The 15459-nt window shown below is 32.8% G+C and overlaps 3 protein-coding genes across 3 annotated transcripts; all 3 read left to right on the top strand.

Annotated features, from left to right (window-relative positions):
- Nucleotides 1–1792: 1792 nt before the first annotated feature.
- LOC105801708 (probable auxin efflux carrier component 1c) lies at nt 1793–4998 on the top strand. Its single transcript, XM_012632943.2, has 6 exons — nt 1793–3183; nt 3261–3513; nt 3607–3692; nt 4035–4192; nt 4452–4528; nt 4620–4998. The coding sequence occupies exons 1-6, from the start codon at nt 1971–1973 to the stop codon at nt 4684–4686; spliced, it is 1854 nt and encodes a 617-aa protein (XP_012488397.1). The 5' UTR covers nt 1793–1970; the 3' UTR covers nt 4687–4998.
- A 5246-nt stretch (nt 4999–10244) lies between these two features.
- On the top strand, nt 10245–11322 carry LOC105801709 (thaumatin-like protein). The gene is made up of 2 exons (XM_012632944.2): nt 10245–10411; nt 10492–11322. The coding sequence occupies exons 1-2, from the start codon at nt 10345–10347 to the stop codon at nt 11160–11162; spliced, it is 738 nt and encodes a 245-aa protein (XP_012488398.1). The 5' UTR covers nt 10245–10344; the 3' UTR covers nt 11163–11322.
- A 1883-nt stretch (nt 11323–13205) lies between these two features.
- LOC105801710 (probable calcium-binding protein CML27) lies at nt 13206–14020 on the top strand. The gene has a single exon (XM_012632945.2). It carries the CDS (start codon nt 13389–13391, stop codon nt 13827–13829), a length of 441 nt encoding a protein of 146 aa, XP_012488399.1. The 5' UTR covers nt 13206–13388; the 3' UTR covers nt 13830–14020.
- The last annotated feature ends 1439 nt before the right edge of the window (nt 14021–15459 follow it).

Raw genomic sequence — 15459 nt, 5'->3', positions numbered from 1 at the left:
TTATTGCAAGCATTTTTATTAAAGTTTTTGGCAATTTGCATTTAATGCTACCAACTCTATTTCAAAAAGTTACAAAATAGTAATTAAATTATTTGAAAGTTTTTCTTTTAAGTCACTAGCGTTGTTGTATAGTCTTTTTTGTTCACATAACCTGTATCAATCAAAACCTTTTTTTCTCCTTCTCTTTTATAGTTCAGTTTTATTTTCATGAAACAACTTTAAACATTATGAATTTACGAATCAAAATCCAGATAGTGTTCTTCTCTAATCTTCGCCACTAACTATTAGATCAACTTAGATCTAAGATACATTTTACTTGCCAATGAATACTGAATACTGATGGTCAAATCATCTCTTAGAGCTTGGAAGCTGAATTTTTAAAAAAAAGATTAACACTCTAATGACTTAAATGAAATTTTTGAAGTTAAGTAACTAAAATGTAATGTTACTAATAATAATTTAATGAGCTTAGATAGATTTTATCCAAAGCTTTTTAACTAGTACGTTCTATTTATTCAAATTTTAAATATAAATTAAGAAAAAATGTGATACAATTAAAAGAACCCTTCTATTAATATATCATATTGAGGTCGACGTGATGGGATTACCCTTCTCGTCTCTCAAAACATTTCATCTGTAATTTGGGAGTTTTTCATATAAAATGCCCTCAAAGTAAATAGAAGATATTATTAAACCTTATGAACTTACAGAAGCATTGTCATCTTTGCTTCAATTTTTTTTCCCTCACATTTATTAATTCATTATTTTACATATTTTTTTAATATGAATAACCAAAATTCAAAATATATATTTTAACTCTCTTTGTGTAATGTAGTTAGGTTCTTCAAAACATAGTTATATCACCTCAAGTTAGCCAATCCTAATATATGAAACACAAAATGATAAATTGAGTGAAGTGTTGTTAACATTTTATTAACATTGTTTTAATTTCTCACATATCTAAAGCTCTAAGAATTGAAGTTAAAATGGTTTTGATTATTGGTATTAAGTATCTTACAAGTAATGACTAACTAATATTCGGTCCGAACTATCTAATGATTACATTTTTAAACATATTATGAAATAGAAAATTAATCGCTCATAGTTTGCAAAATTTGCTACATAGTAACAACAATCCAACCATTTTAAAAGCATCAAAATGAAAGACAATACGAGTATTCTTTTTTATTCTTCATGAGTTTTAGATTTAAGATTTATATTGACATAATTTATAAATAAAGAGTGTTAAAATTTAATTAATTGAGTGATCATTCAACATATTGATGGAGTCAACCTTCTAAATGTGTTATATCGTGAGTATATTTCGATAATTATAATTCACTTGAAACTTTAAAGATTGGTTTTTTTAATTAGAAATACATTTTTATTAAAAAAAAACAAACTGGAGCCTGGACATAGACAAATCTTTGGGAATATATCTTCAGAAGTTAAGAATCAGAAGAGAGCGATAAAAAGGCAAGTAGGCAGCATAATTAGAATCCATTTGTGAAAAAGGCAGTCTAAGAAAAAAAAAAGATAAAGAACGAAAGGCTCTTTTCAATTTTAATGTTTACAAAAAGCTTAAAAAGGTGTCTCCAAAACAACTACACTCTGAGATAGGAAGACACACACCCACCACCTTCCCAACCAATTTGCCTTTTATTTTTTCCCCCCCCACAGATGATATATACAAATACCAACTTACCAAGACTTTACTCCATACAAAAGGCAAAAATCCAAACCCTTGATTAAAAAAGCAAAAGCAAAAGCAAGAGCATACCCCCCCCCCCTGTGCTAGCTTTGGGGACTGCAAGACTTCCCCCTCTCTGCTTAATTACCCCACTTGCCTTGCCCCATAACCCCATAAACACATGCTCTTCCTATTTCCTTTGCCTCCTTCATCATCACTTGTTCCAAGGCTCTCTCCTCTTCTCTCTTCCTTGCCCTTTCGGTTTTGTTGATACCCAAAGATGATCTCCATTACAGATTTCTACCATGTCATGACTGCCATGGTTCCACTTTACGTGGCCATGGTTTTAGCTTATGGCTCGGTGAAATGGTGGAAGATTTTCACTCCTGATCAGTGTTCAGGCATCAACCGTTTTGTTGCTCTCTTTGCTGTCCCTCTCCTTTCTTTTCACTTCATCGCTTCTAATGACCCTTATTCTATGAACTTTCGTTTCATAGCTGCTGATACACTTCAAAAACTTATAGTTCTTGCAGTACTTGCTGTTTGGACCAAGGTCAGTAAAAGAGGTTGTTTGGAATGGACCATTACCCTTTTTTCACTTTCTACTCTTCCAAACACTTTGGTTATGGGTATTCCTTTACTTAAAGGAATGTATGGGGATTTTTCAGGGAGTTTAATGGTGCAAATAGTTGTTCTTCAATGTATTATTTGGTACACTTTGATGCTTTTCTTGTTTGAATATAGAGCGGCTAAAATGCTTATCTCTGAGCAATTTCCCGGCACAGCAGGCTCTATTGTTTCTATCCATGTTGATTCAGATGTCGTGTCGCTTGATGGTCGACAACCTATTGAAACCGAAGCTGAGATTAAAGAAGATGGTAAGCTTCATGTTACTGTCAGAAAATCCAATGCTTCAAGATCAGATATTTTCTCAAGAAGGTCCCATGGTTTTACATCTACAACTCCACGTCCTTCGAATCTAACCAATGCTGAGATATACTCTTTGCAATCATCGAGGAACCCAACACCAAGAGGCTCGAGCTTTAACCACACTGATTTTTATTCCATGATGGCTGGGGGACGCAATTCAAATTTCGGTTCTGCAGATGTTTATGGTTTGTCTGCTTCGCGTGGACCCACTCCGAGACCATCCAACTATGAAGAGGATGGTGCAGCCGCTGGTAAACCGAGGTTCCATTACCAAGCACCAGGCGGTGGTGGCGGTGGTGGCGGTGCAACCCATTATCCGGTTCCTAATCCTGGTATGTTTTCGCCGACTGGTTCTAAACCCCTCGGTGGTGGTAATGCAAATGCAAATGCAAAGAGGCCTAATGGTCATCCCCAACAAAAGTCTGAAGATGGTGGTAGGGATCTTCCAGTGTTTGTTTGGAGTTCTAGCGCTTCTCCTGTTTCCGATGTCTTTGGCGGCACCGGCCATGATTACGGCGCTGCCGACCAGAAAGATGTTAGATTGGCTGTCTCCCCAGGGAAAGGTATAGCTTATGCTTCAATATTTTCACTTTATGTATACAACGTGTATTAGATTAATAGTTGTTGTGGTGTGGTGCAGTTGAAGGGCATAGAGAGAACCGTGAAGAGTACATGGAAAGAGAAGACTTGAGCTTCGCTAAAGGAGGAATGAACGGAGAAATGAACAAACACGAAGGTGACAAGTTGGGGGATGGCAATGGCAAGCCCAATACAATGCCTCCGACAAGTGTAATGACAAGGCTGATACTGATCATGGTCTGGAGAAAGCTTATAAGGAATCCCAACACCTATTCAAGCTTGATAGGTCTCACTTGGTCTTTAATCTCGTTCAGGTCTGTCTCGTTCACGTAGAATCTCTGTGTATTATATATGAAAATATTTTGGTATAGTTTATGATCATAGCTTGTTTGCTTGGTTTATTGTAGGTGGAATGTAGAAATGCCAGCGATTATAGCAAAGTCCATTTCAATTCTGTCAGATGCAGGACTTGGCATGGCCATGTTCAGTCTCGGTCAGTAAATTACACCTTGTTTCCTTTGCTTTCAAATCACACACACACAACACTTGATGATCATTACAAAATGTAGTAATAAAGCGAGCATAATAACTGGCAAAGCAAAACTGTTAAGGTGATGATAACATGTTGGTTCTTTAAGTCTTTTTTTTTTTTTTTTGGTCTTGGATTTTGATATGATGGTGGGGGGTGGTGGAAGTGATGATGAAAGGTCTTGGTCTTTTAAGGATTTAAAGAAAGAAAAAAAAGAAAGACAGAAATGTTGGTTGTTAATGTCTGGTTCTGACAACAAGTGATAATGGGGGGTTGTTAATGTTAATGTTTGGATGCAAAGAACAGGTCTGTTCATGGCATTGCAACCAAGGATCATAGCATGTGGGAATTCGGTTGCAGCTTTTGCAATGGCCGTGAGATTCCTTACAGGTCCAGCTGTCATGGCAGCCGCTTCCATTGCTGTTGGTCTCCGTGGCGTTCTCTTACGGGTTGCCATTGTCCAGGTCACTTCCCAATATCCCATTTACCCATAAATATTAACCCTGCATGCACACCTTATTTTATACACTTTATATTTTTTTGGTCAGTATCTCAATTATATTATACATTCTTTAATTCATTAACAATATCAGTCTATTTTTTTTTTAATTAGGTTGGTTCAAATTTTAAATATACATTTCTTTTGCTATCTTCGTATTACTATTTCTGACATATCCTTTTGTGTTGCATGTAATTTGGTTACCAAAATATAAAATAAAACAGGCAGCTCTTCCTCAAGGAATAGTACCCTTTGTCTTTGCAAAGGAATACAGCCTGCACCCTGATATTCTCAGCACAGCGTGAGTCTCTTTACTCACTTTTTATTCTTTTTCCAGTTGAAATGCAAAAGCATCCAAATCAATTAATTCCTTCTTATTTTTGAAATTGCAGTGTAATCTTTGGGATGCTAATAGCTTTGCCCATAACACTTGTCTACTATATATTATTGGGGATATAAAGCGGCAAATGCACAATACTCTTTTGAGGTTCCACATTCAAAGGCCAAAGAAATCCTGGACCGACACATCATGACTGCATTCATGATTAATGTCTCTCTCCTTTACTTTTAATCCTTAGTTAAATTTGTAAAATCTTTATTTGTAGTCAAATTATAGGGGGAGCTGTTTTTTGTTTTGTTTTTTTCTTTTTCTAGCTAATTATCTTCTTATTCCAAACAATTTTATTCCTTGTCATGATAGCTTAAAAAAAAAAATTAACCCCTCGATATTTGTGATGGAAGTTTGAATTGAAGCCTGCATAATTTGATTGATACAGTGAATTTTTTGGAATTACATAACATATATACAAAATAAAATTGCATATTCACTCCTTACATTTTCTTTACTTATTCAATTACATTGTCAACCGTAAACAATACATTGTTTAATTTTTCATTCATAATCATTGTAAGTCCATTTACTCGCTAGAATCGCATCATTGCATCTCTTATAATTTAAAATTCATAAGTAAGGTTGTTATCGTCATTCAAGATTCTGTTGTAAACAAAATGTTTATATCTTAAATCCCAACTTGATTTTTTTCTTGATGTTAATTAAATCAAAATTGTGTTTTATGATTAAAGTAAAATATATAAGAAATTACATGACCAGCTGCAAAATGAATTATTTATCAAGTTTTATTCAATAAAAAATAAATAGACCGAGTCAAAGCAATTTTAGATTAAGTACAAAATTCCTGTTAAAAAAGTTGTGTGGCAGTATCACACAAAGGCTGATAATGGTTGAAATTAAATAACTGTATATTTTGATGATATGATATGCATGGCAGCCCATTATATGGCAAACATGACGCCTACTTTAGCACAAAGGCCTTGTAAAATGCTTTGGATGAAATTAATTTGTCAAACTTTTTCATTATAAATTTGATATTTCATTGACTTTATTGCATCTCTTTTTTTCCCATGATTCTCGCACAAGAATTGAGTGAGTAAATTATACATATATATATATATATATATATATATTTACACCTTCATACAGCTTTAATTGCATCAGAACTTGTTGTTCATAAAAGTTGTTTGAATAAGTTGGTATTCTTTTTCTTGATTCCCGCAGAAAAGTTTGATTTTAAAAATATTTTTTTTTTTAATTTTCAAAAGTTACGTGTGTAAAATGGAAAGAAATAAAATAGCCTAGAAAGTCGTAGAAGAAACAAACAATGAGAAGATGAAGATAGATGCCTAAACAAATTTAGTGGCATCGTCAACTCTATCGTATCAATTTCACACCAGATGTTGATTTGAATTTAATAGATATCCGGTCGAGCTTGAAAAGCTTCAATTCAGTTAAATTGGACCTTCGTAATGCTTAACTCAAACAGTTTGTGAGTTTTATCAAACTATTTTTTGTATTTTTACTATATATTTTAAGTAAGGAGTGTGATTCATTTATACCGTTGTAAAACTTAAGTGATTTTGCATCATTCCATATCTTCTTTTAAACAATTAATCGTATACAAAATATGAAATAGTATAAAATCACTTGAGCTTTACACCGGTATAAATGGATCCCTCTTTTTTAAATAATTCATATTATTAACATTTTTACTTTTAATATATCTCTAAGCTTAATTATTAAAGTGAACTCAATCTTGAACTTGAATAAATTTAATTGAGTAGTTACTAATAAAATGAATATCTAATGTTTAATGTTAATTTATTATCTATTTTATATTGTTAAGGTGTAGTTTTATATGATTGGAATGCTAGTAAGAGTGTAGCACAAAATTGAATAATTTAAAGTATAGTAAAAGTGTAATTTAATGTGGATACAAAATGCAATTCCATAATAATAAGAATAAAATAATAAACAATACACTGTAAAATATCAATCTTTTTAAAAGTATATAAGTAACCTTTTCTAAATATTTTTAAAATTGATTTGATTTTATTGCATTTTCAATTGTCGCCATGTAAATGATAGTATATAAAGCACAATTTTATTGCAAAAGAAAAAGGCCGAAACCAAAGCAACGCTAGCGTTGGGGCCCGTAGACAATCCATCGTGGCCATGTCACATCTTTATGTTCCTCTCCTCTTGCGTTCGATTGTTTAAGAATTGTGTTATTCCTCTATTCCCATGATATTTAATAATAATACGTTAAATTCTAAAGGACAAGTATCTATATAAGATGGCTTAGTTCTAATCTAGCATTCTTGACTTAACCTATATTTAAATAAAAATATAATTTATAATTTATAATAATGGATCTAAATGAATTTAAGTTAATTATTTAGACAAATTTTAAAGTTGGAATTTTAGATCCCAAAATTATGAATTCCAATTAAGGTAATAAATTTTGGTAGTAAACTAAAAAATAAATTCTAAATTCAAGTTGAGTAAAAATTTCTTTATGCATTTAGAAATTAATTTATTTCTCTCTTTTTCTTGTTTATTTTGTAAATATAATGAATATTTTGTATTATAGATATTACTCAAACTTGGCTACTATATGAATAGAGAATTGCAAGTAGCATGAGCACGCATGGAAGACATCATTAATTAGAGCACTCAATTTGGCATAATCATTAGTAATTATTTATAATATTAAAACTTTCAAAAGTAGGAAGGACATACACTATTCACCTTATTATTTTATATGTTTAACACAAATAATTTCTATTTTTCTTTGTTCCGCCTACTGGACTTGGGAAGGAAATACTTCTGCAAGCATCGAATTGTTAACCAATTTAAAATATCTTAAATAAACTAATTAATAGAGTTGAGAAAGATTTATTGTGGTGGATGGCTACAAAAATCCTAAAGGAAGCCCAATCCATCATAACCCAATGGAAAATGTTAAATCATCCTCTTCTTTAAATTCTTAAAACTATTCTATTCAATTTATACTCATTATAACATCAATTCGAATGCGTTGATTTTAAGGCTGGTTTTCTATATGAATTGGGCCTTGGACAAGAGATTTTGACTCAAGCCAGGCCCGAATACATTATATTATAAAAATATATATATGTTAAATAATTGTATATATTTATATTTAATCACTAACCCAATAACAATTAAACCCATTACTCAAAACCTAAAAGAAAGAAATCTTACCCAACTAAATATAAAGTTTTAAAAAATATATTTAATAGAATAAAATATTTATCATATTTACTTGTGTTTTTTAATATTATTAATTTTTAATGTGTTATAAAATTTTTATTTTATATATTTTAATCTAAAAATATCAAATATGAACAGACCGGGTTAAGATTGAATTGGGCTAGACTTGGAGAAAGTATAAACCCATTTGTGAGCCAAGCCCAGGGCTTAAAAAATATGGTTTAATTACACCCAGCCCAACCATCAACACCTCTACCTATATATATTTTGTTATATTCATATAATTCTTTAAATGTCTGAGGAAGGGTTGTTGAAAAGTAATTAAAAAATGTATATTTATAAAGTAAATGATGTTTTATCATTTTAAAGCTGCGAACTTTTACGATTTAAATTTATTTAATAGTTTAATTGCTTTTAGATTTTAATTATTAAGGGTTATACAAATTGAATTCATATCAAAATGAAAATTTTATTGAAGCTAGATTTAGGTGGTATAGTCTCAAGACTGGAAGGATATTGACAGGGTGATGATACCACTAGTTCGGAAAAAATAAAAGGAACAGGGTGATTCCCTTGCACATGACATGTGAAGGCAAAATGGCAATGACCTTGTGTGTGTTTTTCATCTGCATTTGATTGAGTTGGATACAGACAAGTAAGGGATCTGACAACCTCGATTATTGAGCTGCCTTTTCCGTCATTCAGGAAGCACCTTCCTCTCATTCCCCTTTTTTTCTTCTTCACTGTTGTTTTTTCAGTAAATTTGAAGTTTTGGATTTTATTAATATGTCTAAGGAAAGGTTATAGAATGAGTTATATCATTTGAGATAGACGTGTTATTAAGATTATTTATATATTTACAATCATATTTGCGAGTAAAATATGAGAATATTATGTTGTTAAATTACTCTCAAAATGTTAGATGATTTAAACTAAACGTCCCAACTCCCAACGTTGTCCTTTTTGTTCTCCGGCTTAGACTTCTCTAAACGGACCTCTAAAATACCGAAACTGACCTTGGACTCTGGCCACCTATGCCTTGGATCTCCACCGTGTGTCCTTCCCGTAACCATTGTTTAGTTTCGTTGGAAGCACCGAACCCATCTCATCTCAAAGCCTCCGATCTCTGATCTTTCAAAATTGTATGTTCTTAAGCATGTGTTTGACCTTACGGGGTCTTTCGAGTCCATTGTGACTTGAGTTTTCAGGTCCTTTTTTACTTTGTCACTTGATATGGCCTCCCATTGCATATGTTGTCTTAGGTTCAGAAAAGTTTTCAACGCCATGGTGTCGAGGATCTCCACATCAATATTTGGGAAAATTATTGGTGCAGACTTGGGCCTCCCCCTAACCACGCCTTCACATGGATCATCAAGTATAAATTTTTAAACGTTAATTTAATTCAGTAATATTATTAAACTTCTAGGTGAAAATTAAAACTTCAGGAATTATTAAAATTTAATAATTTAACAATTTTTTAGTAAATGATTAAATTCCAGATATACAAAAAAAATCACATTAATTAATAGAAGATCTCGAAAAATTACTAAAATAATATGAATGCAAATAAATTACATAAAAAATGTTAAACTATTAAATTTTAATAATTCCTTAGTTTTCAACCAAAAGTTTAATAATATTACCAAATTAAATTAAATTTTTAATTTTTCTTTATATAACTGATAATCCATGTTAGGGGAGGCTTGACATGGATTTGACTCATCAATGTACCAAATTTTACCCCAAAATCAAGGCCCAAATAGACGCCCACAATTCTGATTATTTTTTACTGTAGAAAACATACTAATTTTGCATTCATATCATTTTAAAAAAACATTATTTTTTTCATATTATTTGGGTAATTTTCCCTCAATATTGAGTTGACCTTGATGGTTGGGTGTGCCAAAGACCCGATTTTTTCATTTATTGAGCAATAGGTACGTCTAATCTGTCAAAACTTTAGCTTGAGCAGGACTGAGGCATTTAACTGCTTTCCCCGCTCTAAGAGTTCGGGCTTGGGCTTGTGAATGTAATGTTGATCTCCTTTTGCTTGTAATCGTTTCTTTCTTTATGTAAAACTTCAAATTTTGTAAAACTTCAAATTTTGATTCAGATCGATTATACCTTCTACTAAAGAGAACAGAAGATTTTGTAAAGGTGAGCTTCTTTTTTTCTTACTAGAGTTGTTAAAGCCTTGAAAGTAACAAATTAGAACCGTTGAAAAGGGGTTTACAGTACTACTGAGTGCTGTCTTTTATTATTTTTCTCTCCCCACCTTTTTTTTATTGTTCAATATGCAACTCATTGAAGTCCCATTTACAGTAGGGGAGGTCCATATTGCAGTAGGCTTTACTCACATTTCACTAAAAAAAAACTAAGAAACATCATACAGTAACCAAACCCTGACTCTGGTTTCTTTTCTATCTATAAAAAGCCTACCATGGTTAGAAGCTTAGTAATAAAATCCAGGCAGTCCTTTCCTTTCCTTTTCCCCTCTTACATGCTCCTTGGTACCCAAGGTTTCAGCCATGGCGACAATGCTGAGATCTATGCTAACTTTCACACTCTTCACGCTTCTTTTCTCCTACGTTTCTGGTACTCTCTTACACTTGGAAGTTTTTAACTTGGTTATATGTACGGTCTTTATAACATTTGCTTCTTTTTGTTTTCAACAGCAACAACAATTACACTCTACAACAAGTGCCCTCACCCAGTGTGGCCAGGTATCCAACCCAGCGCTGGGAAGCCACTTTTAGCTCGCGGTGGCTTTAAACTTCGACCCAACAAGGCCTACTCCATGCGTCTCCCTCCCCTCTGGTCCGGTCGTTTCTGGGGTCGTCACGGCTGCTCCTTCGACGCATCCGGACGCGGCCGTTGCGCTACTGGTGACTGCGGCGGATCCCTCTTCTGTAACGGCCTCGGCGGTGCCCCGCCTGCTACGCTAGCCGAAATCACCCTCGGCCAGGACCAAGATTTCTACGACGTGAGCTTGGTGGATGGCTACAACATAGCAATGTCAATAACCCCATTCAAAGGCTCAGGCAAATGTAGCTACGCTGGGTGTGTGAGTGACTTGAACTTAATGTGCCCCGTTGGTTTACAAGTGAGATCGAAGGATAACAAGCGAGTGGTGGCTTGTAAAAGTGCTTGCTTTGCTTTCAACTCGCCGAGGTATTGCTGCACTGGGACCTTTGGGAACCCCCAGTCATGCAAGCCAACAGCGTATTCGAAGATTTTCAAGGCAGCTTGTCCCAAAGCATATTCCTATGCATACGATGATCCAACCAGCATTGCTACTTGCACCCGCGGCAACTATTTGGTCACTTTTTGCCCCCATCGTCGCTAGAATTGTTATTTTATATATACTTAGTAATAACTATCATCAAAGTTAGATGCTATATCTACTACGTATATTTAATATCTTCGTATACTATATGTCGCTTTCTATGTAGTAGTGGGACTTTATTAATTAGAAACATTATATTATATATGGCGAATTTTTGTTAGCTTGTTTCTTATTAGATCTGCTGCACAGTTAATCAGAGAATATCTGTGTGGGTGGCGGTGGTGTTGGCCACTGGCCAGTGGGGGCCATGGTTCTTGACCACGTGAGCTGCAGTTAAGATCTTTGAATATATTGACAAAAAAAGGTATCTATGGCATCTGAGATAGCTCTTCATGATTTCGTCAAATTTTAATAATGTAGTATCTACTACATATGTTATGGGTTGGGTAAGGTCACATTCAGCGTGTATTTAATTGTATAATGTTATTATTTTTAAAGCGAATTCACTATATATAATTTCCAATTATTTTTATTTTACTAATTCAACTAAAAGTTGGTATGTTTTAATATATTTTTTATAAATACATTTGGGTGGCCGTGGAATCCATTGCAATTTACAGATTAGAATGAAAGGGGGTAATAAGGCTTTTGTAGTCGATTGATGAATCTTGGTTGCACTCGTTCCATCTCTAACCTCAAATCTCAATTCAAATGACATAAATATTTTTTTAATAAAAAAAAAAGTCAATTTTAACAAATGAGACTCAAGATCCTACTAACTTATTTTTGAATATTTAAGATACTCATACTTAACACTCAAAATTAAAAAAAAAAACTCAAATGTTGAATATCTTAAATATTGCTTCTTTTAATCATTTCAAACTTTTAGGAAGTTCATTAGGTAGATTTTGGATGGGGAAAGTGTATAATGAATAAAAGTTGTGTCCATTGAATTCATAGAAATGCTTGGAAGAGTTTATTGAAAGCATACTATTTAAAGTGTGTTGGGTGAAACTGAAGTATAGTTGAACCTTTTGGTTCACCCAATTCTTTTAATTATTAATGATTATGTTTTCTTAAAAAATGTTGGTAACAAATTTCCAAATTTGGATTGTTCATAAATTATATTGAAGAAAAATGGTAAGTTTGAATGATGGGGTTGTTTTGGTAAATTGAAATTCACGAGCTTCTATAAACTGAAAAACGTGATGACAGTGTGTGTCAGATAGTTGTTGACAGCTAAACCCCTTTTTTCTTTTTGTATATTTGTTGGTTTTTAGAGCGCCAGCTAGCTGTTTGGGAAACTGTGCTAATAAGAACCCATAACTTTTTCCTCGCTTTGGAATTTTTTACCATTATTCAGTTGATATTTTAGCTCCAATTTAATTGATTTAATAAGATTTTATATCTTAATCAATTCTTTATTTAGCGCCCATTTTATCTTTACCAACCTACGCAGAGGTCATGAAATCTTGTACTTTAAGACTGTTGAGACCATTTGTTAACGCTTGAGATAACTTCACCCTTCATAAACCACCAATTAATTTAGCACAATAAAATCTCAAAAGAGAAGAATGAAAAACAAGAGAAAACATATTAATTTTTTTATCCAACAATTCCGCCTAAGACGTCTAATTAATAAAAAGATATTCAAAACTAAATCAAAAACAAAAATCTACCAATTCATCAATGCATGACTTAACCTTTGACAGCACTACTAAAATCTCATTTATGTAAACTTAAGAATTTTTCATTCTTAAATATCCAATAATTTAAATCCATAAATCTAATATAAATTTTATAATAAAAACCATTTTCTGAATACAAATAAAAAATAAAATAATGGTGACATTATTATTACAGTCGAAACATGTGGGGAGCCCCAACGAAGGAGGTCAAATATAGGAGCATTGCAAGGATAGAAATGTAATAGATAGAATAGGTTGAAAGGTCACATACATACTCTTCCAAAATTTAATCTTTATATTTTTTAATTTTAAAAATTTAATCTTTTTAATTTTTTATATTTTAAAATTTAAATTAAAAATTTCACCTTATTAATATTATTTTATTAAACTCAAGTTTATTACAATATTATTTTTAGCTGTATTGCTATTTTCCCTGTTTTCCTCCAGGATCCTAAAATAAAATGCCTAATCCCACCCCTCTTATTTCGCTCCCACCATTCATAGTGGAAACTAAAATTAGTCACTCAATCCTCTCTACTTCTTTTAATCGTTCACCAAAACCAAAAAAAGATTAAATCATGTCCAGCAGTAACCAACCATGGATCCAATCCAGAAAGTTTTCAACCAATTCGACAAAAACAAGGACGGCAAGATCTCTGTATCGGAGCTCGACGAGGTTTTGAAAGCGTTGGGTTGCTCCTCCCCTGAGGAGGAAATCAAACGTGTCATGGAAGAACTCGACGTCGACAAAGACGGATTCATCAACCTCTCCGAGTTCATCAACCTCTGTAGTTCCTCTTTCGACACCGCCAACGCTGAAACGGAGCTTCATGAGGCCTTCGATTTGTATGATCAGGATAAGAACGGCTTGATCTCGGCGGAAGAGTTGCATCTGGTTTTGAATCGGTTGGGGATGACGTGTTCGGTTGAGAAAGCTGTTAAGATGGTCGCTAGTGTTGATGCGGATCATGATGGGAATATTAATTTCGAGGAGTTCCGGAAGATGATGAGTGATTCGAAGGCGGGTAATGAGGAATGAATCGAAGCCGTAGGATTGCAAGTTTTTTGGACAGTTATTTGTTGATTCAAACGACGTGAATGAAACAAAGGTATTGTTTATAGGTTGTTTGGAGTATTAATTACGAATGTTGACAATAACTATATGGAATTTGCTGTACTTGATGGATTCTGAGTTCCATGGAATGAAATTTTAAATTGGATTGGTAGCAATGACCGGATTGCATTTTTGCATCTGTTGATTATAATTTCTTTTAAGATATTCAAAAGTTAATTTATTTGTATTAATCTGATTTTTCAAATAAAAAATTTCATTGACAGGTAGCACACCATACATATTACGATTAAAACTATCATAAAATTGCTGTACAAATATCATTCTCGCTGAATAGAAGACAGAGAAATTGGTAGTAATCACTACATTAAAATGAGATTTATGTTTATAATTACATCTTAACGCTTCGAGGGTTAATTTGGTGAATCAATTAATCACCGTGAATGCCTCCAACAATCCCCATTGCATCTATGATGCGTCTTGCATCATCTCACGATGTTCATTACATTGCCCTATTTTAATAGAGTCGTATGATGACACATTTGCGTTGGTAATCCTCTTTTATACGACAGAATATTAAGGTTGTGCATAATTCTATTTTTACCAACCGAATCAAATTCAGTCAAGGATTGTTTAAGGATATTTTTGAAATTTTAGTTAACCATTATTTTAATTTGAAAATAGATAATTAACTGAATTGTCGATTAATAATAAAATAAGGTTAACTATAAAAATGGTCACTTTTGTTTGTCTTAAATTACATATTAGTCACTTATGTTTGAAATGTTACGTTTTAGTCACTTATGTTATTGTTTTGTTACGAAGTGGTCACTCTACTGTTAAACTCCATTACCTCCCTAACAGCAGTCCTACGTGGTAGTCTAAATGGGTTTTAAATGCCAACTTGGATGTCTAGTTGCTAGGATAAAAAATAGGTTTTTAATTAAATAAATTTAATTTAGACTACCATGTAGGACATCCAAGTTAGTATTTAAAACTAATTTGAACTGCCACGTAGGATCATTGTTAGGGAGATAATAAAGCTTAATGGTAGAGTGACCACTTCGTAACAAAACAATAATGTAAATGACTAAAACGTAACATTTCAAACATAAATGACTAATATGTAATCTGAGGCAAATAAAAGTGACTATTTTTGAGTTTACCCTAATAAAATATTATAGGCTCAAACATATTAAATAGGTTCAATATATTATTATGTAAGCCTAAAATATAAAAATTAAAGAATAAATTTAAAATTAATTGGATTTATACAAATTATTATAATGTGCTTAAGATTGTAATAGATTTATATATTTTTAAATTAAAAAATAAAATAAAAGCAAAAAACGAAAGAAGTCCTATTTTTTTTTCCTTCTCCCTTTCCTCTTTATTGTTTTTTCCCCTCTCCTACCTTGTGGTTTCTTTGTCCTGGCTGGCTCCCTCTCACGACGTTGGTGTTTGGTCTAGCCTCTGATGGCTCATTAGGACATGTTGGATGGTTGTTGCTCCTGTTTGGATAAAGGGCTCCTTCGCTAGTTTCTTTCCTTTTCCGGCATAAGGAGTTTTTTTGGAATAATAAGTGCCCTTACAAGTC

Source organism: Gossypium raimondii, chromosome 11, assembly GCF_025698545.1.
Source record: "Gossypium raimondii isolate GPD5lz chromosome 11, ASM2569854v1, whole genome shotgun sequence".
Classification (NCBI taxonomy): Eukaryota; Viridiplantae; Streptophyta; class Magnoliopsida; order Malvales; family Malvaceae; genus Gossypium; species Gossypium raimondii.
Note: the sequence above shows the minus strand (reverse complement) of the source record. Positions and strands in the feature narration are given on the sequence as shown.